This window comes from Lingula anatina, chromosome 1, assembly GCF_051362555.1.
Source record: "Lingula anatina isolate TDL-2025a chromosome 1, LinAna3.0, whole genome shotgun sequence".
In the NCBI taxonomy this organism is placed as follows: Eukaryota; Metazoa; Brachiopoda; class Lingulata; order Lingulida; family Lingulidae; genus Lingula; species Lingula anatina.
Genome location: NC_141767.1, coordinates 37,214,580 through 37,240,264, shown reverse-complemented (window position 1 = coordinate 37,240,264; position 25,685 = coordinate 37,214,580). Strand labels below are relative to the sequence as shown.

The 25,685-nt window shown below is 34.8% G+C and overlaps 4 protein-coding genes across 4 annotated transcripts in view; 3 read left to right on the top strand and 1 right to left on the bottom strand.

Annotated features, from left to right (window-relative positions):
• Positions 1-25,685, bottom strand: part of LOC106162196 (activating signal cointegrator 1 complex subunit 3) — a 158,561-nt gene that overhangs the window by 8,204 nt on the left and 124,672 nt on the right. The window lies entirely within an intron of this gene.
• Positions 853-7,347, top strand: LOC106180146 (uncharacterized). The gene is made up of 6 exons (XM_013564042.3): positions 853-1,232; positions 2,443-2,787; positions 3,053-3,451; positions 3,707-4,072; positions 4,428-4,530; positions 5,782-7,347. The coding sequence occupies exons 1-6, from the start codon at positions 1,151-1,153 to the stop codon at positions 6,407-6,409; spliced, it is 1,923 nt and encodes a 640-aa protein (XP_013419496.2). The 5' UTR covers positions 853-1,150; the 3' UTR covers positions 6,410-7,347.
• Positions 10,179-18,789, top strand: LOC106180149 (uncharacterized). The gene is made up of 6 exons (XM_013564044.2): positions 10,179-10,528; positions 13,111-13,446; positions 14,333-14,695; positions 15,052-15,330; positions 15,740-15,818; positions 16,104-18,789. Exons 1-6 carry the CDS (start codon positions 10,477-10,479, stop codon positions 16,762-16,764), a joined length of 1,770 nt encoding a protein of 589 aa, XP_013419498.1. The 5' UTR covers positions 10,179-10,476; the 3' UTR covers positions 16,765-18,789.
• On the top strand, positions 20,795-25,060 carry LOC106180152 (uncharacterized). Its single transcript, XM_013564053.2, has 4 exons — positions 20,795-20,948; positions 21,821-22,192; positions 23,359-23,434; positions 23,915-25,060. Exons 2-4 carry the CDS (start codon positions 22,114-22,116, stop codon positions 24,222-24,224), a joined length of 465 nt encoding a protein of 154 aa, XP_013419507.1. The 5' UTR covers positions 20,795-20,948; positions 21,821-22,113; the 3' UTR covers positions 24,225-25,060.

Genomic DNA, 25,685 nt, shown 5'->3' with positions numbered 1-25,685 from the left:
TCCAACATGTTACAATATGTAATAATTAAATTTAATATATATTTTCTTTTTTTTTCCTGTGTGCTTCATGTGGGATAGTATTAATTTCTGTCAAGACAGAGATCTTGATTGTATCACATCTGGGCATGCAGGTGTGAAGATATCCCACAACACTCACACCACCAAGCACACTGACTCAATATGACTCTGTCCGATTCTTATCAATTAAGATTGCCATAGCACCATCTTGCCTTTAAAGAATTCACAAAAAATATCACGATGGTTTATCATAAAAAAGTAATTGAATACAGGATACCAAAACATGGCCGTAACTGGGATGAGGTTGATGAAGCACCTGTATTTTATATTTTCACTGATTTAATTTACTGATAAAGTTGGCCTTTTACCAGGTGGTGGTTTGCCCTGTCACTCTTTAACCTCTAACTGCAAGGTTGTTTTAATTTTAAAGGTGAATTAAGTCTTTATCTGTTTGACAGTACCACCATTGCTGAGCTCAATGTGGTACTTCACACATGTCAGAACACTTTCAACAATTTTATACATACTGAAACATGTCTTCAGCAGAACTTAACAATTGCCTCATTAGCCTTACATGAACAATTCATTTTCTATACAGACAGCTTCTATTTCTCTTTCCCTTAATAACATGCAACAAAATGCTAGCATGATGTTTCCCAATTATCACTGGAGTTATGATAATGGGGCTATTGTCTTTGAAAAACAAAAGAGTCCCGAGTGCAGAGGTAAGCACAGGCAGACACATATTTAATATACTTTCACCTCTAAACCAAAATCACCCAAAAACAACAGAATTCTGCTGCACCTGTCTTCATGGGGTGTTTCGAGGATAAAAGGGAAACGTGCGTTCCGGTATGAAAAAGGGTTGGGCTCTTACTCAGTACTTGATAAGAACAATTCTGACCATAAACAATTTTTTTTCATACAGGGAAGCACATTTCATGACAGTACCACTTTGCTGGTTTAATGTCCCTTAATAATTTCGGTCACCATCAGATAAGTAAGTGTTTCTCATCCTTCTCCTGACATATATGCATTAGTGACGTGCATGCCGATCTCATTTGCATTTTAAAATTGCTGCCGCTAACTTCTCAGTCAGTGAATTTTAGCAGAGAAGACAAAGACCAGCCCAATGAAGACTGCAACCAAAAATTTACGGAGAGGAATATGTTTACTTTTTCTACTGTTTGGTATATTATTTGTTCACGGCCAAGGTAAGTCCATTTGTGTTGTATTTTGGTTCTTGTAAACCTGTTTTTAAGTCGGGGTTGACACCTGAGAAAATCTTGATAAACTGTAGGTGTTATCTGGAAAAGTCTTGCGTGTGAAAGTAACTGTAAGCCTTTGAAATATAGCACCCCATACCTGTTAGTGTACCAGAAATGGCAAAAACAAAACTTAAATGTATATCTTGGCAGCAATTGTCATAAATATCTTAACTAGACTACCAAAACCAAAAACTAATCATTGCAGTGGCAAAATGACATTGCCATATAAAAGTACAACAACTTGAATAAATTTGTTTTCAAGTATAGGCTGTGTTGAAAACCATCTAAAACCATATGTTTCCTGACAGTTGTGCAATCAACAGTTGATTCATGTGTCCACAATATTCTGTTTAACAATGGTAAAAAAAAAAAAAAAAAAAAAAAAAAATCTAAATTATTAAAAGCTGGAAAACTTAGAGATGTGACAGTCACTACAAACTCTATCATGGACCTCTGTGAAATTAAGTATATACATTTACTATTATTAGATTAGTGAGACAAATGACTAAGAATTAAAAACTGAATTATATTTATTAAAATCGTGGTTCTCGTCACTCATGTGTGACTCTTCATCTTTGAGGAATTTTATCTTAAATCTGCATGTTTTGGACAAATGACTAATACTTAATGAAAATGGCTTTTTTGACTTCTCTTCTAAATATTGAAAGTGTTAAAAATGAACTACCTTTTATAGCAACCAAAACAAAATGAAGGTAAAATATGAGCATTTCTTTTTTTAAGTAAAGTTTTGAATTAATATCTCTGAGTATGGTTCTTACAAAATATTTAAAACATTTTTATTGTAAAATATATTTAACAAAAAGATTAACATTTAAAGCACTGAGGCTTTAAACTGCTAAAATGGCAAGGGACTGATGGACCAAAATAAAAATTATAAAGGGGGAAATTATGTAGATTTATACACAGTATTTAAAACAGAAAATAAATTGAATAGTTGAAATTGACTGTTAAAATAAGAAAAAATTATGGAGAACTTCCTATCTGGCTGAAAGTGGTACTTACTGCCAAATAGTCCTTTTATGAACAAATTTCTATGAGAAATTTTTTATAAAATATATCAACATATATTAAAAGAAATTAACATGATGCTTGTGACAAAACTATTTCACTAAACTATATCTTTATGCACTTTCAGAAGGCAACATAACCACAGTAAGAAGTTGCTATGATGCAGGAGCCTTCTTAAATTTACAATGCCAACGAGAGCACGGTGCAGGGTATTATGTTATCCGTATCAACCATGCCAGTTATGGAGTCAGTGCATGTGCCGACAAGGAAAACCAACAGTGCTGTCCTGCAGAGGGGGACTGCACCTCCCCCATGCTGAAGCAAAGACCAGCCACGTTCAAGAACATCATCGATAAGTGTTCTGGAAGAAAGATTTGCTCATTGCAAATCCAAGTAGACAATGCTCATATCAAGGACAATTCATGTGCCCCATACACTGACTATATTTCTGTCACATATGAGTGCATACCAGGTACCTGATTATGTATTTGATAATGCAGTCTAGCTTTTAAGTAGGCAATCATGAAAATTCATGGCTTGGATATAAACAGTTCAGTCAAATCTATCCTATTCTTCTGTAGTGATCTTCAGCTGACATCAAAATTAAAAAATTCACTTATTTACACTTCATGGTACTTATATGACATCAAATTTATATAATTCTATTTAATACATCCCATGCTACTTATTTTGTCAAATATCAATACAAATAATGAAACTGTTTTCCTATTTTTCAGGTTATCTACTTCTTTCTCAATATATCTGTGATAACGTCCTTGGTAGGATCATTGAGGGTCACTTCATCAGTCCATCCTACCCCCACGACATGCCAAGACCAACCCAACTGGACACCATGGACACACACATCTGTACATGCGACCTCACTGCCCCTAAAGGTTACAATGTAGAACTCATGATAGTGGACATGAGCCTGCAAGATGCTGCAGGTCTGCCCATCGGGGCCTCCCAGAATATCACCGTGTCCAGTAATGACCCAACTCGCCCCCAGACCGAGGTTCTGAGAGGAAATGGTTTTGCTAACTACGAGATCAGCTTTGGAGTTCAGTCCATCCGTGTGACTTTCATGAACTCTCTTAAGAGAGCTCAGGGAGGACGATTCTGGATGTATTACAGAGGTGAGAGGGCCAGAGCTGAAAATTATTTACAAAAATACAACATTATTTTAAGCACTATTTTGGGCACCATAATAGATTTTAAGTAAAGAAGCCTATTACATATTTTAGAAAAATCATTTTTGTTTGAATGTACCAAAAATTCTGAGAAATATATTTTATATTATATTATTTATAATATTATTATATTACATTTTAATATATTTCATAATCATTTTGGTCAATCATTTCATGTTTTTTTTTTCTAAATATTTGCAGCTAACTCCAGGGATATCTCCATTTGTGTCTCATGTAATGAGAATCTGGGCAGAGGCTGTGATCCAACCACCACCACAACCACCACTACAACTACAACAACAACCACTACCACAACCACTCCGACTACAACCACCACCCCAACAACTACTACAACTCCTACTACTACTACAACTACAACCACCCCTACAACAACTACTACCCCCACCACCACACCTACAACCACCACAACCACAACCACAACAACCACTACTACACCAACCACAACTACCACACCTACAACCACTCCAACCACTACCACTACAGAAGATTCTCCCAAACTTGCTGGCCAAACCGAGTCTGAAGAATGGCCGATGGAAATACTGCTGGGTATGTCAGTTTAGTCACAGTAACTTTCTAACAAGGAACTACTTAAAATAGATACAACAAAGTCCCTTCTTTATCATATATTAAGATGAATGAGTGTCCAGTTTCTGTAGTAATTACTATCATCAAAATTTGAATATATTAGGGAATAACTCCATGTAGACTCCTGTCTGTCTAGATCATAGATTGTTTAATTCATTGTACTATATGGCACTATATGGAACTATATGACAAGCATATGACTTTCCTTTACAATATTTTATTTATTTAAAAAACAAAGGAAGAATATCTAATCAGTATATAAAAACAGTTTTTTCTGGGCTTGCTTGTTTTCTATGTATATTTTAAATTTTTTCAGCTGCCCTATCAGGATGCCTGGCTCTTATCCTATTTGGAACAGTGTGTGTACTGTCTGTGTTGTTCCTTAGCAGGTCTGTCAAGAAATACAAGAGATACCAAGGGTAAGTCTCCATTCACAATATGAAGCAATACCTAATTATGTATTTTAGAGGAAAAAATGAAACATATTAGAGTAAATATATTTTTAAAAAATTAGATAAAAATTGGCATCAAATATATCATTCAGATAGTTTTCATAAATTACATAAAACCATGCAATGAAAATTTAAAAATGCTGTGCAAAAAATATGATAAATAAATAAGTAAATATTCAAATAAATAAAATATTGAAATAGAATGAAAAATAAGTAGTTTAATTTATTGCAAAGCAACCACATGATGTTACTACCTCTAAACAAAATACTTTTCAACAGCATAAAATAAAGCAACCATTATGATAAAAATCTGGTTTTTCATTTATGGCCTGGACACAATTAGATCCCTATCTAAGTAAAGACCTCCACCCTCCCAAAAACAATGACAAATTGCACTAAATAAATGCAGCTTAACCATGCTTATGTAAATACAAAACCAGTATGCTTAGATTTGGCATCGAGAGAGTTGTGGTGCAAATTTGTTTAAATTGCCAAAGCAGCTAAATATAACAAAATCAATATAAAATGCTAGAGCTAATAGCTCTTCTTCCCAAATACCAGGTACCATAGACCTCAAGGCTTCATTATCTGAGAGATTTACCTAAATGTGTAGTTATGTTATTCTAAATGGACTATCAAGCAGATATACAGTCTTATAGCCACCTGGGTGGAGAGGGATCCAGGCTATAAACCTTGGGTGACAACCCCACTGTTTTTGTCCACTGAAGCACAAGAGGCTCAGCACAAAAGCTCAACTGTAAAAATGGTCAAGACACATGTCGTGATGAAAAAAACACATTAATCTTGACCTCTCCCTGGACAATGCCATCCTTTAACATAATATGCATTACAATATGAACTGGGTGGTCAACTGATTAGTCAACTGATAAGGGCTTAAATAATGCAGGTGTTGAAAGATTAGAATTTTGGGAGGAGAGTGCACAGAAAATGGTTTTCTGATACATATGCAGGCTTAAGTTTTCTTTTAAATAACAAAAACAAGGTTAAAGTAGACATGAATAAAAAACATGGAGGTTTGTGGGAAAAGTTAATAGTATTAAATACTTTGCTCAAATTGGATAAAAAAGTTAATGCTTTTATAGACAAAATTTTTTTTCAAGTTGCCTTACTTTATGCATGCCTACAGAGCTGGAGGTATTACATTAATTTTATATCACTTAGTCACATAAAATAACAGTTTCATTTTTCTTTTTTCAGGTCACAGCTGGATGATGACTTGAGTTCTGAGATCTATGCTGGCAGTCACTTTTCTGTACGTAACAGCCTGTATAATGGAGAATCTGCCAGTCGCTGGGGTTCCATGGCCTCCCTGGACAGCAGAAAGCATCCCCTTAGCAGCAGGATGACTGAAGGCTCCATCGCAGGTGCAAGTTCCTACGCTGGCACCTTACCACGTGGAAATTCAGGCCACCTGGATGCTAGCCATGCTGTGAGCGAGACGGGCAGTCTACCACGCGGCAATGCAAGGTACCTGAGTGATTCCCGTGCAGGCTCAGAATATGGAAGTCTACCTCATTCCGCAAGAAACGGGTACATGGATTCTGGCAGGATGGGCCTGGAGCACGAGAGCGCAAGCAGGAGTGGGCGAAGTGGAAGTGTTGGCAGTCTTGAGGATATTCGCGAAGACCCAGAAGACCTTGAGGTCGACTATGATATGGATGAGGATAACGTGGATGCAAGGAGTGAAGGACCAATGATGAGAGATCAAACCGGAAAAGAGAACCAAGGAGGCCTCCAAAACCCTGCCTTCAACCAGAGGAGAGTATCAGAGGTCATTGACCCTTCACAGAAATCTCTGTATGAACAAGATTATATTTCCTTATAAACTTTCCATCTTTAGGTTAATAAAAATGTTAAAGACATATAAAATATTTAATTTCCCTCACACTATTCTCAAAAAAGAGCATACAGTGTGAATTACTGATGGGATTTTTTTCACCACTGATTTTCATGTGACATCTACCTGAGGGATAAATATAATATCATCTTAAATAATTCAATACAATGTGGTACCAAGTTTCATATGACAATGTTCACCCGTAAGGCTATTTGCCAAAAAGTGAGAGTGAGAGAAAAAACATACTGAGAAGCACACCAGAATTAATGGTACTTCTATAAAACTAGCATGTCGCATTGTTAAAGGGTTCATTGTTAAAACAAACAGTTGTGTGCAGACATCAACTATCAGCCCATCGTTGTGAACACAAAGGGAATGTTAACTTTCAAAAAGAAAAAAAAATCAACAGGAAGCATGCAAAAGTGCCATTCAGGTGTCTGCCCCAATTGTGACTTACATACTAAGACACAGTAGTACAGCACAAACAGTTCACCTAAACTTATTTACCTGCACATGTATTTGTGCTTGTATAAAAAGTCTGGATATGTATTGAAATTTTCCTTTTAAATATTATAATTTAAATAACTTAAGTTTTTGAAAATTGCATTCAAGCCTAATTTTATTCATAAAAATACTGTTCCTTTGACACCTAGCACCATTCCTAATGTAACTACAAGTTGCTGCACTGTGCTTACAATGCCATCAGTGGGATGGCTAACATAAATGTCATTTGTAACCATTTATTCCCAGTTTCTTATGACAAGTTGATTGTTTTGTATGATTGTAAATATGTGAAATAGTCATAGATGCCATAGTCATTCTTGTTATCAATATAGTAAGCTTCATTTTGTGCCAATATCACTAATATTATCTGTTCATATAAATGTATACTAACCAGGAATATTGTTATTAAATTTAGAATCAAACAGTTTTGTTCATTTTTCCTATTCAATTATGGGTAGTTCCAAATGTTCATATCTTTTTAAACCAGATCTTACTTTCCAGCTTAATAATTTAAACATTTTTTAAAACACATCCCATGCATTTTTTCTTGACACATTTTTAAAAATTCCTTGCCATTGATGCATCTTTTGTTTTTCTTGCAAGATCTAATTTAATTCTTTCTTATAAAACCTGCACCAATTCTTCATTTTATGATAGCCCATTAATTGCCATTAATTTATCAATTACATTTTAACAAAAATTACAAATGATTATTTCAACGAAAATAATTGTTCAATTATCGAGCAAGGCATATTAAAGATTTAAAATAAAACTGGTGTGTCATTTTTACTTTACTTCATTCCCTTCTTAGTCAGAAATTACTTACAGCAAACTGAAGAAATGGAAAACGTATGCTTTAAGCATTTCACAAATTTCATGCTATCTGATTCCAATAAAAAGAAAGACCAATGACCCAAATTAAAAAAATAAAACTACTAAAGCGCTCAGACCTCTGACAAGTCAGCTCAATTTCATCATTTCTAATTATTTATCAATAAACTAAATGATTAACCATTTAAATATCATAATCTTAAAATTATATATATAATCCATCAATTAATTTTAATGGATTAAAAGTTTATTAAAATAAATAATTAACAGTTCACCACCAAAATCTAGCCCGCATGTGGCCATCCTGAAAATTTCATAAAAATTCATCAATAAAATTTTTGCATAATGTTGTTAAGACTTTGATTAACTAATAATTTAATTAATCACCAATAAAATCTAACTGTTTGTTATTTGGTCCCTTCCTAACAGTTTCTGAAAATGTGAAAAAAACTTTTTGCATAATGTCGCTAACAGACAGACTGACAGACAAATCATTAATAAACCATAAATTAATTAATGCATTACCACTGAAATCTAACCATTTCTTACTTGGTCCTCACCCTCCCTCCCCTCAACAGTTTCTGAAAATTTTAACAATATCCATCAACATCTTTTTAGCATAATGTTGCTAATAACAGATAGACAGATAGATAGACAAATGGAGCTAAAAAGAGAAGTACTTGGTAATCATTCTGATCACTGACCCAGAGTAATGCTGCTGACATTGTATGTTGATGATAATGTATTTATTATTATAAAATTTACAAGAATAATGACATTCCTGGCAGACTCGGAAATTTACCTGGTAACATTAGAAATCTTGAGCCCCTTGTGGTTGTCCTCTATTACAACTGTGCTTTCTTTCAGACTGTTTTTTCCTAAGTATGCTGCACTTTGGTTTGGTTTCTTCACATAAGTTTAAATGATTTCTGCAAACTGAATTTTTTGTATTCCTAGACAACATTTATTCTAATTCGATTCATTATTTTTATGGTTGCCTGTGCATCACCTTGTAGTTGGGTTCTTGAAAGTTTAAAAGAATTCTCGAGTCTATTCAACTGCATTTTTAAAGTAATCACATAGTTTTGGAACACAAAAATAAGCCACATGACTTTGAACCAAATCCAGAATACTATCCAGCTACATTTAAAAAGTAGAATTAATAAAAACAGAAACATTCCAGGCAAGATATCTCACATAAAACTAAAACTTAATCACACCTATTTTCTTAACATTTTTACCAAACTACTTAAAAAACAGGAGCTATGGGGCACACACACAAAAAAAGGCACATCAGTTTGATCCAAACTAGAGTACTGCTGAGATACAGAGTGGAATAAAAAAACAGAAAATAAAATAAAAAATACATTCCTGGTAAGATATCTACCAAAAATCTCGAACTTAGTCACACCTATTTTCTCAATAATATTATTCTAACACCAGGGAGATTCTTATCTGAGGAATCTCTATCCTCCATTCTCTTTATTCTTTGTTCAGACAAAGGTGAGCACTTCGTCTAAATGACCAATGGGCTGTGATAACATCATAATGGTCCCACTTTAAATATAAAGGACAAAACACATGCTATGTATTTAAGTAAAAGAAAGCATGAGGGTAACCCAGGGAGGGGGAGAGTGTGGACAAGGAGGCCCATTTACACTCACTCTTTAAGGTGTTATCATAAGTACCCAAAATGTGCAGATCTCCCATCAAACATAATATGAACAAAAGAATGATATACCTAGAAACATTACAAACAAATACTGAAAAAAAAAAAAAAACAATATGCATAAATGCACAAGGAGATGGCAACCCCTTGCCTTAAGAAGGAAATCATCCATCCTACACTGTCCTGCTCTCATATGTTTTATTTATGTATTACTTAAACCTTTATGAAGCCTGTTTAGGGGCAGTAGATTTGTAATTAGTGTTTTAAGAAAGGTATACAGAAAAGACTAGGAAATGTATAAATAAATTAGGATTGCATAATATTTATTAAAAGTTGGATCCAGCCCCATCACTTTTCAAAAGATGAGAAAAAGACATGCCTACTAGTAGGCCCACAGATGCACATATTTTTATACTCTCTACAACTAAATTTTCCTTGGGGTAGGCATAAGAATGGCGATTACCACCTCCACTTAAGAAAAAAAGGAAATCTGCCATCCCTTTTTGACACCATACATGTAGTAGTACTGTACATCTGACAGCATACCAAAAAAGTTTTTAATTTTTCAAGGCAAATTACTTTTGATCAGAACAATTTTAAAAATTTATTTTTTTTCTCATTTTTAAGTCAGATTTAATAGATTTTCCTGCAATTCATATCAGATGAGTCCTTTCATTTTTGTGTGTGTCACCATGCCTGTCTGCCTGCCTGGTGCCATATGTTTGGACTCCTCACATGCAACTCCCAATATGGTAATCAGAAGAGGTCACCCAGTCACTGTTTCACCTAGCACCCAGTAATGGGTCCTTGTCATCCGTCAGTGATTTATCTTGAGACCATTTACCTATTACACAGACTACAATGCTATACTTAAGTCTGCAGGAAAACACATAGATACACCCACCATTGATGATGGCACGAAGATACTCCAGTATTTACAGAAGTTGCATGTGATCTTTCTTCCCACCAACGACTTACTGACAGTGCCATGTTCCCATCTCAAACAACAAGGGCAAAAAGTTGCTGAGCCATAGATTTGGACTACAAGATTATGGGCATACTGCTGTTGTTCCTGCTGGCAATTCTGCACCCCTGTACACAAGGTAAGGAGAAACAATAACTATCAAAAAGAATACTGTAGCAGCAAATATTTGTAGTGACATAATACGCTTAAGCAAATGGACTTCTTTTCCAAAATGTCTTCAGTTTTTGGGCTTGGCTTTAATTGCTGTACACAGATAGTCAATTACTTTCAGTCAACTTTGCGACATACTTTGAAGGGTGATCATCTCACAATAAATGCAGCTGGCAAACTACTTACTAGTACGTCAGTAGTTTTAATTATTGTCACCAGAGAGAGTAAGAACCAATGACCAAACTACAGGAACTGGTATGTGAATTTGAGCTACAGTACATGTAAGAGCTTAGTTTTAAAATAGAAAATAAGATCATATATGAAAATTATCAAACACAAGCCAAGAAACTTTCAATCCATTAGCTTAGGAAAATAACATGGTCCTAAGATTCTTTCTAAAATCCATATTCACTTGCTTAGAATTTATAGCAGTCCTGCATGAAGTTACTAAGTACAACTGATTTTAGCTTATTATCCTGAACGGTTTGTGAAACAGAGGCCCAAGTTTGCATGATCCTTGAATTTTTTGGTAAAACTTAATGGTAAAATTCTTAAAAGCCATTTTCAAAACAACAATGAGAGAGAGAGAGAGAGAGAGAGAGAGAGAGAGAGAACCTACTACCATCAGCAGTTGGGTTCATGTACATGTACCTCTGTTGAATTTTTTTTAAAAAGGTATCATTATAACTAGTACAGCACCACCTTATTTATGGAACTATTTAAGATGAGAAGTTCACAAACCACAAAATTTCCACAAGTACATGCACTTGTATATTTTTGTATCTGATATAATGTTTTCAATTAGAGATCACTGCAAATTTAACTTCTACACAATTCAAAGCAATATAAGGGGTTATAAACAAACTTCTACATTCATAGTAACCATTTTCTCACAGTTCTGCAAGGCATACCATCTTATCGTTGATGCTGAATCATATCAACTTCTATCGTGCATTCAATCCATCTTCTCATTTCCTTGTTTCACAAGGTGGTTGTTAGAAAACCAATCATCACATTTCTTCATGACTCACTGGCTGTTTAAGACCCATAAGTAAACCCTGTCGCCAATAGCGCAATTCTCCAACACCTGCAAAGGTGCCAATTTAATGGGAGGGGCAGCAGGCCACATTTTTAGTGAACATTTTGGCAAAGATCAACAAGAAGGATTCTGTCATAGAATATTCTTTAACTAATATTCTGTAATAACTGATGTTAGACAATACTCTTTCTGTTATTGTTTTCCATTCTGGACATCAAAATTTAACCTTATCCATTGGGTACCACTAATTAATTCAGGCACATGCCATCTTTTAATTATCCTTACTCATCTGGTTAAATGAACACTGAGTTTGTTCTGTGTCTTATGAGAGGGACGGCACTTAATTGCTTATGAAATAGACCTGCTGCAAACAGGAACAAACCTGAATGTTGTGTGTCCCTAGCTCATATAATGCTATCTGATGGCATGAGGTGGTTAAGATGGTGATCAGCAACTTGTCACCAATGAATTGTCATGTCTTGCTGGCCCCAGTAAGACGGAAAAAGTATTACTGAGAGAATGTTTCAAATTAGTGGCATGTCACTTAGTTCCTTTGACCCTAAAAGATATATTCGTTATCATAATAATTGTGTTAATCTCCTTGGCATTTTAAATAAATAAGGGAAAATACTGGCACCGACTGGTACACTTTGGACAGCAAGGCATGTCAGCTGTCATGAATGGCAAAAACGCATTGGAAAAAATGAATTTCTGCAATCAACAATCATAAAGTTAATGTTCCTATCTACAAAGAAATCATGAGAATATTCAAAGGTGCACTCACAATGAAAAAGATAAACCAGATCAAAACCAGTTTGATTAACATCATGGTTCGTAGTTCATTTGCAAAGAGGTGCTTTGCCTGACTGAGTGGAGATCAAGACACTGCATGTCCGCTGTAATCAGTCAAGCAGATGGCAAATTTATTGGCAACTCTGTAATTGCTATTTCATCAATGTCTTCTTTCAGAAAAAAATAACCTCAGCATTCAAGGGACCAATACTATTTCTCGCATACATTGGTTTCTTCCCTCTCTGGGATGGTCATGAAGATATCCTGAGAAAAATTAATGCAATATTAAATTTCTGACAAAGTTTTTCTGCATATAATGCTAATATTCCATCAGCACCAAAATCACAGACATCAAGCATGTCCACTGTCCTATGAACATTTAAAAAAATTTCAGGCAAGATGCTTATACTTCTTGAAATTAGAATTCCACCCACTTCTGTATTAGTAAAAAAAGCATTTTTAATTAATGCATAAAAAGATAAAATGAAAAAATTATAATATTGTTCAGGTAAGCCTATTTGAAGATAACTAAAACCACAGCAATTTATTATGATCTTTATAAACACATCATCCTAAATAATATTTTTCACAACACGTCATAAGGGGGATCTTTTTCACCAAATGGTATTCTATATCAAATTGCATGTCACATCATGAAAATATTAATTAAAAAAAAAAACTAAACATTGTGTTCAAATCTATGTATTTTCACATTTCAGCAGTGACAAGGAAGCGAGGCTACACTTGTTATGGCTTCCAAGCATCCATGAATTGTGAACACAGGGAACTGGTAAATGTGAAAGATGTCAGTTATGGTGCAAGTGACCCCTGCGACAATTCCCTACAGAGATGCTGTCCTCCAGGTTCAGAAGAGGCCTGTATGAGCCCAATGCAAGAAGTACAACCCTCGTTGTACTCCCAGCTACTCCAGGCCTGCCGCAAGCGAAGTCAGTGCAACAGTCCCTATGTTATTGATCAGATACAGTATCCAGGAGCAAGCGCTTGCTCTGCTGACTTCAGCGACTTTGTGTCAGTGGACTATGAGTGCATACCTTGTAAGTTGAATTATGGTGAATTAATAAACTTATAAGACTGAATGCCACGAAAGGCAACCTGGCTCCCCCTCAACCCCAAGTCCTTTAGGGAATTGTATCATCTGTGTTACACATGTACCATGGACAAACTCAATCTATGGTGATTACTTTGTTTACCATAATTGCTTTTCAACCAGGAAAAAAACTAGCTTGCTACGTATTTTTTTTTCTAAAAGACATTTTAAGCTCAATTACCTCACACTGCTATATATATATCATTCAGCCAAGGTAAACTAGTGGTTATTGTGCATGTATCAAGTTGAAACAGTGCCAATAGATTGTATTAAGACTGGTGGATAATGGTACTGTAATTAGTCGCAAATGTACCATACAAGAGCCCATGTTTCAAGCAATCTGAAAAATATTAATGAAGGTACCACTGGCAATGACAGAACCTCAGGTTCTGTACTTTTCACACTCGTACTACATCCACTACCATACTGCAAATCTTGTTATATGCACAGTACATACAGAGGTCAATGAATTTTAGTGTACTTTTATGTACTTTCTAGATGGATTGTTATTCCACATAGGTACCATGGTATTTTGCAGCAGAAATGCTCAATGAACAAAATTTCATGATCTCCTGTAATGTTTTACCATTTTTCCCACGTTTTCTAACAGGTTTCAATGTATCTGAGATGGTTTCCTGTGCAGTTAATGATTTAGGAGACTATACTAGATTATATAGACCACCTTGTTGGTGATTGAAAAGCAGAAATTTTCCATCAATTTGAAACTGGTGTTTTTGTAATTATTTTATTATGATTGTTCAAGTCAAAGAACTACTATGATAGTTAATGAATATATATCGAATGTATTGAAAAATAACATTCTCTTATTCCAGACAGTGAAATGAAATCTATGTGCAGCATCTTTACTGCCAACAATGAATCAGAGGGCCACATAATAAGGCAGTCTAGCCAGTCTTCACCTTCCACTGGGCCACAAATTTGTAACTGTAACATCAACCTGCCAACCAATGGAATCTTGATGCTGCAAATCTCTGACATTTCCTTTGAAAAAAGCATAGCCAGTCGCTGTGGACAGAATCTTAATATCAAAAGTTCTAATGGCTTTAGCCAAAACTTCACATGTGAAAATAATGATGAACAATGGACAAAATTTGAGACTGGACCTGTACAGATTTACTTAGAGTTTCAGGACAAGTCATCAGATTTTGACTCCTGGTTATGGATCCAGTATAGAGGTACGTAAAAAATTAAATATATGAGTTTTCTTTTTTTTCCAATTTCTGCACACAGGACATTTTTATTTATTTATAAATTGCAACATAGTCATGCATAATCTTGCTTAAAAACCTATTACAATAAGTATAATTTTAAAAACAAAGCATTTCTGAAAACAATGCATCAGCACCTTTCATTCTTATATACAAGTGGCTATTTTATCTGATATGTTTGATAATCTGACCATGCTTGACTATTATGGTAATGAGCTACAAAAAACGTTATGCCCATAATTACCCTATTCATTGTATACACATGGAGTATCCACGCAACCAACTTGCAAATGATAAAAATCATATTCACCATCATATTCCAGCTTATAACAACCTCAGGCCATTGTCAGTAAATTGTTGGAGCAATGCACCCATTTCCACCAGCACCACTAGAATGGTGGTGCCCACCACACCAGTGGTGACCACCAGCACCGTGGCACCAACAGAACGTCCTCCACTCAGCCCCACCTCTCTGGATACTGCTGGGGGGATCGATGTTGCTGAGGATAAGACTACAGTGAGAACAAAAGGCGATGAAGCTCCATCAAATTTTCAAGATGGTGAAAAGACTAGAAGTGGTGACGAAAATCACACAGGGTTATGTAAGTGTCAAGAAACCATAGGAAGATGGTTAAACGTGATTTATTTTCCTTTTGGATGGAACATTAAGCATGCTGTGAAAAAAATATTTGTTGTATGTTTAACAAAACAGCAAATGACTTCACACACACACACACACACACACATATTAATCAGCTTTTACTCACAATGAATGTGTCTCTGCTAATTCAAAACTAGTCCTATTTTCATGCAGACAAATCCACACAATATACTTTCTTTTAATTGACTTCTAATGTATATCATTCAGTATGCAATGGCTTTTTGTTTGTAATTTCAAAAAAATTATATGTTTTAATAATCAAATAATTTTTTTTGAAAGAGATAGGAACCCTTACTGACTAAAGTACGCACAGAGAATGAATTAAATTAAATACTTCAATGCCTTTCTAGGGATAGGTATTGGCAGTGCTGTGGCTCTACTGGTGATTGTTGCAGTCATAGTGGGGATAAGCTTTGCTGTCCGTAAAAGGTATGGAACAATAAAGTAAAACTGAAAATATTTTAATGCTGGCCTAGTTTCTCCAATTTCAGAGACATTAAAATCAGAAAAATCTAATTATATATAAGTAAAAAAAGAAAGAAAATTATGACAATTTGTGAAACCAGCACTATTTATATGATAAAGACAACAGGCAAACTGACTATGACTTTCAGTTGATTTATTTGTCTGAATTCATCAAAGTATGCTTTATAAATTTCACTTCTCACTTTCTTTTTAACCCATTAATATATATTATTTAATGACCATTTACAGGAGAAATATCACCAAGAAGGAAATGGAGGAGCACAGACGTAAACTGGAGGGGAAGGTCAATGCAGCATTTTCTAATGATGACATTGTATTTTCTAACCTGGAGGATGACAAGCCAACGACCTATGATGACATCGTATTGCAGCCATTACCCAGGAATCAAGACTACATCAAAATGTACGACAGTCCTGCAGCAGCTGTCAACTATGAAAAACACTTCCCTGCAAACAACCCACGAGGTAACTGGAAAAATTATAGTTATGAGGACATAACCTTGACCCCATCCACCTTGACTCCAGCATCAAGTCGCAGGGTGTATGACAGTGACAATGCTACATCCATCTATGCCAATAATTCACCATCCGAAGCAGGCACGCGGAGTGATATAGACAGCCTGTATGCTAAAGTTGTGAAGAAAAGATATAGAAACCCAGATCACACTGACTGGAACCCTCCTTTATCACACTATAAAAACACCGGGAAAAGGCCATATCATTACAGCAGTGGGAATCTTTACGATAATTCACGCATCCCCGATATCATTGTGACGACATCATCCCCATCGGACACTGGGCCAAGCTCGGAGTATCAAAGTGATGTGGAATTAGTGAGGAATCAGTTGTATGGCTCTCATTCTGGGATATACGGACCACCTCGGATCTGAATATATAGGTCTCGAGAGATGTGATTAATGAGAACTTGAAGTGTTCAGCATCATCCTTTGTAGCCAAGATGACGTTATTTATCTGCACAATCCAGTATAGGCATCAGCACGCCTCATATCCCTAGGCATCATTCTATGACAAAATAATTGCCATTAACAAATCATACATCTAGAAACTATGAAGTGTCTTCCTATAGATCGTATTATATATATTTATTTGTAATGAAGAAGCATTTGCACTAAAAACCTGATTTCTGTTTTTGTCAGATAAAGGCACAGGGGACAAATTATTGCAGGGAAAAAGTCGATGAAATAGATTTTGATTATAGTAAACTGTTACACTTCCGATGCTTTTTCCTTTATGCCCACCAATGTCAGCATCACTTGAAAAGAAAAATCAAAAATCTATATTGCAATGTATTCTCTAGACCATTTAAAAATCTTACTGTTCTTTTCTGAAATTCATTAATGCTTCCATGTGTGACTTCAAATTTTAACACAGAGTTCACTGCTAATGAAGTATTTGGATGTTTTAAAGGTGCCTTATTTTGATTAAAAAAAATTTACCCTAGGCTAATGCCAATAATAACAGAATTGCTTAATCATGTAAGACATATTGTATAGAATCACAATCTTTTGTTCTTTTTGTACTGCTCATTGTTATCCAGAACATCTTTTCTAATGATTCGACGAGTCTGTGTGGACTTGCAAATATAACAGAAGTATAGGCCACATAACAGAAACTAAAACACAAGCAATAATAATTCTCACAAGAGAACACACCATGATAAACTAATGCAAAAACCTTGCAAGACTAACATCCCAGAAAGATGTTCATTACAATGTATCCAATGCAGAACAAATGAGGTGATATTCACTTTCCTGCCACTTAACACAAAGTATTCCCTTGGGAATTTTCCTTGATTCCTGTTTAGTCTTCATAAGTATCTCATTTTATTCTGAATAGTGTCTGATGGACCTTTTTTTGCTTGCCTAATGACTTGATTCTATCTCTTATTTTCATTGTGTAGTGACTAGCAGCCTTTCTGTGATAAAAAAGTTAATGAGGTTTTTTCTTTTCTTTCTTTTTTTATATTCATGGTGTTGCCTTTGCAACAGCTTAGTAGTTATGCCAAGGAGCTCAGCAGCTGAAACAAATTATGAGATATTGCACATTTCATTTCTTTTCTTGTGGATTTTACACTATAAAAGGAACTAGACCCCTATGTAGACTAAAATACATATTCTACTATTTTGCATCAACAGCAGCACCAGGGGGGAAGGGGGGCTCAAATCTCACAGGGGTCTTTTACTTTATTTTGAAAAAAAAAAAAAAAAAAAAAAAAAAACTACAGAGACCCCTGGCAGGTGGTAGATCCAACCCAGCACAGTTTAAAAAAAAAGTTGCACAGAAGCAGATTTTATTTATTTCAGAATACACCAATATGCAGCATTGTTCGGGGGGGGGGGGGGGGGGGTATCTTAACTTTCCTAGTGTTGCAAATGTCTGTTGAGCTCAATTCTCTGATTAGTCTAAGCAATTGCAATGTGCAAGCATGTGCAGGTTGAAAATGTAAAGCACCAGGGAGACATGCTGCTGATAATGTGATAATGTATTCAGTTTAGTGTTGCAGTGAGGCAGGGCATTACATGCACAAATACGTGCAGGAAAACTCAAAATCTAGGATATTTTAAGGCATTTTATCTGCTGAAGCATGGATTATTATCATTGATTGAAAGGTAAGGAAAGGATTTTGCTTAAAAAATGCATTTTAACTCTGGATGTTTGTGTACAGATATGCAAAGTCTAAGTTGTACATTGCAGGAAGGGTAAATGTTTTAATTAATTTCATTTTCATATCATTTATCATTCACTTTCCTGTGATACATTTTCTTTGTATTTTTTTCACACCAGCCACACTAAAATGTTTTTCCATTTTTTAACAGGGAGATGTATATGAAGGGACACTGTAATTACCTTTATGACTCATACCTTTAGAAATAAAAAGATTCAGTTTTGCAGTATCATGTGTCTGTGTGCGTGTGTGAACAATAGCTTTGAAGATTTGGGTCAACTTAAAAATGCTCTTTCACATGAAGGCAAACAAAAAAATTGACCATATTACTGAATGAAATATATCATTTTCTTATTTTTGTCATTTGGAACATAAATGAAAAAATAAGACTGCATAAATAGTTCCAGAATGGACAATACCATTCTAAGGCCATATACTGGTGCCTATAGCTAAGACTAATGTGTTACTGTATCTTAAGTAAGCATTTTTTTCCAGAGTAAAATTATAGTTTCATTGTATTTACTGATGTCTATAATTAAGACTAAGACTAAGAATGAGTAACTGTAAAAGAAGCACTAGAAGGCATTTCTCTCATATAGCATCAATTTTCAAAATATTGTTCAGCACTTAGAAAAGTTGTGCATTTTCATGAGTTTTCTAGAGAGAGTAGGTGATAATAACACCACATATGGGGATGCAGACATCATGTGTCCTAATGCATTGGGTCCATTTCAGATGACTGCCACAGTGTGCTGCTGACAATAAGTTTCCAAAAACAATAACAAAAACAAAAAACAATAAATTTCCAAAAGGGACTCCAAAATAATTATTTGAAGTTCAGTACACGAATTTGAGAGACATACGTGTAATGACTCAAAAGAGTATTAATTTTGATGACATTTTTAGGTGTGGAATTGGCTTTTTACACAACTGTGTATTTGTTGAGTATAACATTAAAATCATCCATGCCATTTCCTCATTTTTACAACATTTTTATAGTTATCTATAAACTCATATATAATGTATCATTTAAATGTTTTAAAATAAAAACTTTATTGTAAAAACACAAATTTTATTTTCTTATTAATTACCTGATATACCTATTTTGGCATGATGCATAAAGGTAAATTTGCCAGATGTGAAAAAAACATTATAATCAATGCTATATCCATATTATTATTATAGTGAATTAATAGGCAAGAAATTTCTATGCAGGAAGAGCACTTGAGGACAAAAGTTGAAACAGTTCTAAGCGTGCATTTACTGTTAATGCTAACAGTGCTAATTGGGTTATAGAAAGGCCACTGTGAATGTCTGACCACCTTTTCCCACCATTCCATGCAGACAGCAGCATCAGAGAATGTGAAAAAATTGACAAAAGAGAAAGGCCTGAGTTACCTCTTTTATCTCTCAATTTAAAATCCGATTAGGAAGTGGTCACTATAGCATTCTGCTTTCTCCTCACTTCCAAATTAACGGAAAAATATTCCATTACTGCAATTGCTTTGAATTTGTCTACAACCACTTATCAGCCAGTATTCAACTATAGAGTATTGTATGCTTTTAGCCTGTGTTATTGGATTACTGCTAGGGACCTTATACTGACACTGAAGCTTTTTGTAGTCTATTGCTAACATAGTGTCATACTTTCTCAATCAATATAACATTTAAACAAAATTCAATGAAAATTTGATTTAAAGGCAAAAGATTGCCAATACTGCATAAACTACCCATTTTTTAATGTTGGGTGTGGCCCCCATGTCAATTTTACAAAAGTCTTGATACATATCATTACTTGAGGACTATCACTCATGGTTAGTCACCCCTGGTAAACAACCACACCTTCTACACATCGATTGATAAATCTGGACAGGTCCCATTTAATCATATGTTATATAATTATATTCACACCACAATGCCCCCCTTTGCTTAACATCCAATGTCCCCAAGCCTTCCGCCAAATACAATGACCTGTCTGAATAGAGACGAGGATTATAGGTATGTTAATAAATAGGAGAAATCTAAACGGCTAGATTCTTTTAGACTTTGATTCAACAATCTTGACCAACCATGTGCCTTTCAAGTGTATTACTACTGGGAAATACCACAGTGGCTTTGTTGTAACGTATAAGTAATACAATCCTACCCAAACACTTGATAGTTATTGTTGTGCTTTGTCCACTGAGTAAATACATTTGAAGAGAGTTGGCGGAAAAGTGTGCATTCAAGAGGCGTAACTGTAAGGTAAGGGGAAGTTAAGGTAGTTTTTGGTGAAATAGGTTAACACAAATGCTTTGTTTCATGGGTAACTTTACTTGGAAACAGCCACTGATCAATTTTGCTGGCTTTTATCATCTAACATTTCTGCAAAGTTAGCTTCAACCAAAGGTAAGTTATAGTACTTGTAAACAGAAGGGTGGGGCTACAGTCCTATAGGAATTATCACTGACTGGGATTATTTTCAGGTGGTTCAATACTTTGCTGACTTGGTACGTGGCAGACATCTTGGAGATATTCTACATGATCACTGACTGACAGAGCCTATACTGTATAATAACTTTTCTTTTAAAATTCTACATAATAAAGGGTATATTCAGTAGCATGTATCACATTGAATGGAATCACGTTTCTTCTGTGTTCAACTTGGTATTTTCTTAAGGTCATATCCATCAAAACAGCAATGTATCACATTGGTGTGCTAATTTTTCCGTTTCTCAAAGCAACACTCATTTTCAAATGCCAAAGGACTACTCCATATCTCTTTTGCAATCTGTAATACCAAGAAGAAACAAGTAATTGCAGGCTCGTAGGTAGGCTTGTTTGATTTAAATGAATAACATTTTGGCCAGGAAAGTTCCCCACTGAATCAAAATTTGATTTACGGTTTCTATGAACACACACAAGTTTTGGAGTAAAAAGGTACACTATTTCAAAAAATAACCACCTTTGAAATTGCTGGCCACAGGGCTGCTTTAAAGAGATTTTGAGGATGGTAAATCATGTTGTTAGTTGGAAATCTATAGTTTTCTGATGATGTTCATTGGAGACTTATTTTCAGTGAATTTAAAATGGAAAATACATGTCAAAAACATGTTGACCTTTAAAGGCTTCACTGCCACAACAATAGGATAAATTTAGCTGAGTGCAAACTGCATCTGTATATAGAAATAAGAGTTCAGTGACATTGGTTCAAAAGGGCCATGTGTTCAGAATACTCCATTTTCTGTAATTGTATACCCTTATATCATACTTGATTTCAGACCTCTACAGTTAGTGACCTCTGAAAGGGGCCTTCCTGGCAGATCAAATCAATAAGGAGTGGTCAAATGCCATGCAGTGAACCAAATACCACACTGAATACCATGCTGTCACTTGGTCCATGGAAGTACTAGAAGATATTGATCAACACCACTGACGATAAGTGATTAGAGATGATTATATGGGCTTAGTAAAGCAGTCATTGCAACATTACCCAAGCTCAGCCCCTTTCATCAACTGTAGTGAAAGACCATATACAGGTGAAAGATTATAGGAAGGATACTTATTCTGCAACATGGCTACTACTACTACCATACTACCTGGGGTGACTACAACCAGCAGTACCTACATAGGAACAGAAACTATAATAGTTAGTAAGTATGAACATATAACTATATTTTGATTAGAGATGATGCACAAGCAAAGAATGATAGATGAACATGGGGTCAAAACTATATTGCAATAATACTCTCTTATTTACATTATTTTATTTTGAAATTCCTTTTTTATTCTAAATCTGGCCTCCCTCCCCCAATTACAAATGGAAGACATTCAATTTCAACTGGAATCATCGAAGATAGTCCAATGTCTAACAACTAAGCATAACATCAATGCACAAATATTTTTCTGCTCGTTTTCTCTCTACAGTCTATTGCACAACAATAACTTTTTCATTGCTCTCTTAAAGATGACATTCCAACCACACAGAGTTATGCCTTTGTCATTGAAAAGTTACCCCCACCCCATATAGATTCTTGGACATTTTTTATTCTCACACAGTGCCATCACGTAGTGCTAATAGCTTGGAAGATTTTCATTTCGGACATAATCACGTCAATAGTATTTGGACACCCAGAGTTTCCGAGCCTATTTGATGTCTTTAAAAACCAGCATGTGCTTAGACGTTTACCAATATATCAGAAATGTTAACTGAACTGGCCTGCTGGCTACCTTTGCAATTTCCTAGTTTGATTTCAGCTTAGGGTGGGAGTGCTTTTCTGTGGATATCTGGATATACAGTACATGGGCTAAAATTAAATATGGCCATGAATATGAAGATTTTTATTTTTGTAAAATTGAACTTAATGTTTTAAAACTAAATTGTCTTGAAACTGGTCAGTAATGATCCAACCAATTAGAAGCACATAAGAGGCTGTGTAACATTGGTTGCCTCAAAACATGAATGTGAATGAGTGAATGAGGAGACCAAGCAAAGTTGCCCCAATATGACACCTTCTTATTGTGTACATATATATATATATACAGTGTGCACACACAAAAATACCTTCATATATAAAATGAGGGCCAAAATTATCTTAACAAAAGCTTGCCTGAAAGGTATCCTGTTGCTAGGCTAACAACATATGATTTCCCTTCTCACATGAAGGTAAATTTTGTTGTTAGGTGAGTAATATACAGAAGGGACAAAAGAATGTAAAAAAATGTCTACAACAAGATAACATAATACTTTAAAAACAACAACTACAAAAAATTCACTATGGCCTAAATCTCAAGACGTCTGTATTTCCATCTTTTTTAGTTGTCGTTGGCATAGCAGGTGCAGCAATCCTGATAGCTGCCTCCATTATTGCTGGAATATGTATATTAAACAGGCGGTGAGTATTCCTTGCAGTAATATGCACTTAAATGCATCTTGTTTGCCAATATTTCAAAGATATTTATAATTTTAAAGACACGTTAAAATAAATTTCATCTTTCACTTTTTCTGAATCAGCTGTGCAAAGCATTAAAAAAGGCATGATTATGATTCTCATGAGAGTCAAATCTGACAGTCCATCATCTACAACAATTTCCATTGCAAATCTTCTGTTGTATAATCTCATTACAGTAAGTTACATTTTTCTGCCATTGTGGTTCACAAACTTTGAAATAAGTTGATGAAATGAAAGTGGACCTACATTTACAAAAAAAAGTCTGACAATGCAAGCACCAACATGGGCTGGGGGCTGGGTGCAGGAATACAACACTCAAATATACAGTATTCTGGATAAATTCAGAATAATTTCATTCCTTATGTTCTATTGTAATGAGAGAATAACTTGCATTATAACAAATGATTTTTTTCCTTTTTTTAGAAAGAAGAGATATGAAGAAGCCAGGTTGCAGTATCTTTCACGTGCAGCATCCCCCACATCAGTGGGAAGTCATACCTCGGGTTCTCCAGCATATAACGACAAGTTCTTCTTCGGTGGCATGGAGAAAGGCAAAACTGTGAAATTCAAAGGAGCCAAAGAAGATTCAAAAAGTTCAAAGAAGCATTCTCATAAAAATGGAAAAGAATCGCCCACTAAAAATGGCCACCCACCTAATCAAGAAGAAATGACAGAACAGAAGCAAAATGGCAGTGCGGTTTATGTAACCAACATTGAAATAACACCAGATTAAATAACCAGCAAAACATAATATCAAGTACATAACTAATAAAAATTGTTAACCGGTTCTTCCATATATACGGATATACATTATTTATACATTCTTAACCAGCAGAAAAACTTCTGATGAAAAATGTATCACAGAAACTAAAAAATGACCATCATTTAATGAAGGTACTTAATATCACACAATGTATGTCATATTTTAATTGATTTGTGACAGTGATGCTAATAATGTAGAAAATACATCTTCTGCTGATTGGCATTTCTATATCAAATATCAACCCTTTAAGAAAGGAGTTAATTAAAAGAGACACGGACATGGAAACAGTGCTGGAGCCATGACAGATTCAAGCCAAATGATTGTTTTGTAAGATGTTCATTCACAGGAGGACAAGCAATGACATATTGAAATGAAGGCAATTGTTACAGGAGTGACGCCAACAGATGTGCCGAACTCAAAAATGCTTTTTTTTTTTTTTTACAATTTACAATCATGGAGTATGAAACATTCCATAACATAGCTTTAATGTATTTTAATATGTTTAATAGTTTTAAAAAACCATTCATGTGGTTATATATCTCAGATAATGTATCTGAGGAGTACTAGTAATTATGTTATACACAAATATTTAATTTTAGTGTAGTAGCAGTGAATGTCAGATTTATGCTGTTTTAGTGTAAATTTATTACCTTAACACAATTTTTTTTATCATTTTAACTGAATGTTTTAAGTAAATGAAAACCACACATATTTATCAAATTATCCCAGATTTTATCCCAGAATATAAAATGTGCTTATAAAAATGCATTTTCTTTTTTAATTCAATAAAAATATATTAGAACTCATGTTTAAATAACATGATGACCATAACATGATGACACACGATTTTTATTCCCTTTTGTATAATTAATTTTCAATTACTCAACAATCTTACACACATATAACAAATCTTTAAGGTTTGAAAAAACAGCTTCAAAGCAATGCAAAGACTTGTCTCTTGACCTTCCCAAAGTTTTCCCTGTTTGGCAATTGTTCTTAACAAATACTTAACAGTTATTTCTCATTCTGAAAATTATTACCTGGCCAGTGAGTTAAATCTCTTTATTCCATTTACATTAAAATTTGATTGTTTTTGTATGAAAAATCCACAGACTTTACTGTAAATAAAACATTAAAATGCAGAGATAAAAGATAAACAATGTGCAGCTCTTGGGGTACCAGTAGTACAAACTTTGTGGTAAATAAATAGTGCTTGTCACGGTATATAAGGATGCCATCACAGGGTCTTTAAACTATTTACCTCTGTGTGTGTGTGTGTGTGTGTGTGTGTGTGTGTGTGTGTGTGTGTGTGTGTGTGTGTGTGTGTGTGTGTGTGTGTGTGTGTGTGTGTGTGTGTGTGTGTGTGTGTACCTAGTATGTGGGTCGGGGCATAAAAAATGCCCTCAAGAGCTGGGATATTCCAATATTAAC